This window comes from Asparagus officinalis, chromosome 2 (genome assembly GCF_001876935.1).
Source record: "Asparagus officinalis chromosome 2, Aspof.V1, whole genome shotgun sequence".
NCBI lineage: Eukaryota > Viridiplantae > Streptophyta > Magnoliopsida > Asparagales > Asparagaceae > Asparagus > Asparagus officinalis.
In genome coordinates, this window is record NC_033795.1 from 7,220,339 (window position 1) to 7,223,270 (window position 2,932).

At 41.8% G+C, this 2,932-nt stretch overlaps 1 protein-coding gene across 1 annotated transcript; it reads right to left on the minus strand.

Moving 5' to 3' along the window:
- On the minus strand, positions 1,623-2,664 carry LOC109830094 (non-specific lipid-transfer protein 1-like). Its single transcript, XM_020397245.1, has 2 exons — positions 2,266-2,664; positions 1,623-1,898 (listed from the first exon to the last, which is right to left on the minus strand). Exons 1-2 carry the CDS (start codon positions 2,604-2,606, stop codon positions 1,889-1,891), a joined length of 351 nt encoding a protein of 116 aa, XP_020252834.1. The 5' UTR covers positions 2,607-2,664; the 3' UTR covers positions 1,623-1,888.

Consider the following 2,932-nt stretch of genomic DNA (forward strand, 5'->3'; position numbering starts at 1 on the left):
TCCATGTGCAGTACACCCCATCAATAGAAGAATGACATGTAGCACAAACCATTTGTAAAAATGAGAAGATGATCAAAATAAGTAATTTGTCTTTTGTTACATACCCTTCTTCTTTTGATGTGGTGTAGTGCTCGTGGAGCACCTGAGAATTTATTGCAGCTGAGATGTATTTCCTGATCGTTAGTGTGCAAATGAAAAATTGTATGGATTAACTTTAGCTTCTGTAGAATTATTAATTGGTTTGATCTGAAATGCTAGATATAAGTAAAGTAGGAGCCGCGTTGTACTGATTGATCAACACAGGCTATATATGAACTGATACAGATGTGGCAAACAAACATGTATTTATGTATTTGCAGTGACTCTAGACTAGTACAGGTTTAGTTTTGGCAAACAAACGTTATACCCAGTTTCACAAGTATATAAATTTTTTTCCATAAAAAGAGGGGCCGTACTTTTTATCTCCACGAGTAGGGATCTTGATGGGAGAAAATCATACGCTATATATATTCTGGTAGAATTGTTTGCTAGGAGAAAATTATTCATTATATATTCTATCAGAATTGTCTACACGAGAGTGAGTGTGACATCCCCACTTTAGTCCCATATGGACAAATGTGAAAAAATGTTGATGGTTTAAATAAAGGAAAACCCAAAGCTCAAGAACAACTAGTGCTAGCATTTTGGCAGTAGACTTTAGCCAACATCGAATTGCTCTCGTTGGGTCCCGCGGCTTGCACGCGCTAACTGGCCAGTAGGCCAGGGTCATGACAAATGATATCAGAGCAGTTGCCAGCCGGAAATGTGGAGCTAAGTACTATACGGGGCTAAGTGCTAAACCGCGTGGGTGCGGTGGGAGCCACCTCTAGACCCTCTCATTGGGTCCTACGGCTTGCACACGCCAACGGACCCGTGAGCCCGGGGCGTGACAGTGAGTCAGTCATTATGACCATTGAATTGCCATATATGTTTGTTCTGAGACTAATATAGCATGAGTTAAGGATCAATTAATGTGGAGCGCAATGATATTACTCTTATATTATAACTTAGCCTAATAAATGGTTTTAGGATTCCATTTGATGTACATGCTGTTACGTTTTGCCATATAGTCATTTGTGCATGCTCGAGTTGGATCGACTGCATCAAACTAAGGTGGAGATTTTTTTTAAAATGTTTCGCATCCATTTGCACAGTGCAGATGTGGATTTGGTCGGGTCCGGATCTCTATCATCTTGATTGTAGAGAAAGCCTACAATTAGCTATGTGGATTAATTAATACTATTGGTATATCTCAGTGGGTGCCGTAATTAGATGTTTTTATATAACTTAAATAATTAATATCATTCAGGGGGTCCACTGAGTGAGAAGAGTTGATTGGTGAATTGTAGAGTTTCTTTAGGACTAATTAGGATGCAGAGGATCTCTACCCGATTTGGTCCAACGTGGGAATGATTATAGTGTCCAAATTGAAGGAAAAATTAGATGGATGTACGGTAAACATGTTGTACTTGTGACTCAAACACAACTGATTGTCTTTTCGAATGAATTTGGATGTAGACCAAATCAATTTCAGTCCACAAGCCTTCGCAACCCAATACCTTGTCACGAGAGAATCATGTATGTTTACTCAAATATTTATTCATTATGTATATATATTTAAAGACATATATTACTGTACCAAGACCACCACAATGACACTAAAGCAAACGAAACAAACCCATGACACCACAACAAAGGGTGCTAGCAAGACAACACGGATGGACTCATGAAACAGACAGAATTACGTACAACGGAAATTTGCACAACACTAGAACGTTCGGGCAAGCCTCCGATTTATTCTTCAGACCCCTCTACGTACCTAAAGCTCTGAAGGAGCTCCTGAGACTCCTCAGTGCACTCTGCAAAACAACATTCAAACAAAAATCAAATATCAGTTTAGTTTCTTCCTATACAAATTAACAAAAACCTAACTGAAACGGAAATAAAAGATTTAATGTTATATACGTCTAGATAATTTTATTTTGGGTTAATTTCACAAAATCCCTGCGCTTTAGTCTTCTTTCTCACAAGACTACCTCCTACTCTGTATTTGGCATATAACTAAAATGTCCTTAAGAGAAAGAAGATTAAGTAATCAATCTTGAGAAATAACTCCAAGTTCCTGCAAGGGTTTTTGTAAATAGTTTACCCTTCATATTTTTAATTGAAAATCAATTCATCCTTCGTCTGATGTGCAGCTTCAGTAGGGGGAACAAAAACACTTACGTGGCGCAGTTGATGGAAGTGCTAATGGAGTAGGGGAGGCTAACACCACATTTTCCAGGGAGCCCAGCAGCAAGGGGTACTTTCAGACCGGGGAGTTTAGCAGCTGCGGACTTGAGGCAGTTGCAGGCCTGCTGGCGATCGGGAGTGCTTTTCGCCATTGAATTCAGCGACCTGATACCGCTGCAGCACCCAGCGGGCAGGGGCCCCTTGCCCATGACATAGCTCACGCACGGCCCGATCTTGGAATCTACTGCCCCGCACGTGATCGCTCCCTCTGCGTAGGGGGCGGCGGACCAGGCGAAGGCGAAGAGGATTGCGAAGAGAGCAGCGGAGCGAGCCATTTCGATGTTAATTTGTATTTAATTGAATTGGGTGATGAGGATGATGAAGGAAATGGCGTGGAGGGGCGTAGGTTTATATATATAGGGCTTTTGGATGAGGGAGTGAATGAATGGGTGGCGGTTGGCGGTTGGCGGTTGGGAGAGTGTGGGGGGGGGGGGGGGGCGGGGGATGGGATGCGAGTCAATTTTTGTGAGTAAAGAGCGTCTCTCTGTGAATGTTTTGGTACTAGAAATCTTTTATCTCGATCGGGCGTCGGCACGGTACTCTTTTGCTACGTGCAGTAATTTAGCTTCGAAATGTCAGTTGAAATGAAATATTGGGTTCC

What these genes read in the sequence shown, in the direction of transcription:
- LOC109830094 (XM_020397245.1), bottom strand. Translation starts at nt 2,606, where the DNA reads ATGGCTCGCTCCGCTGCTCTCTTCGCAATCCTCTTCGCCTTCGCCTGG.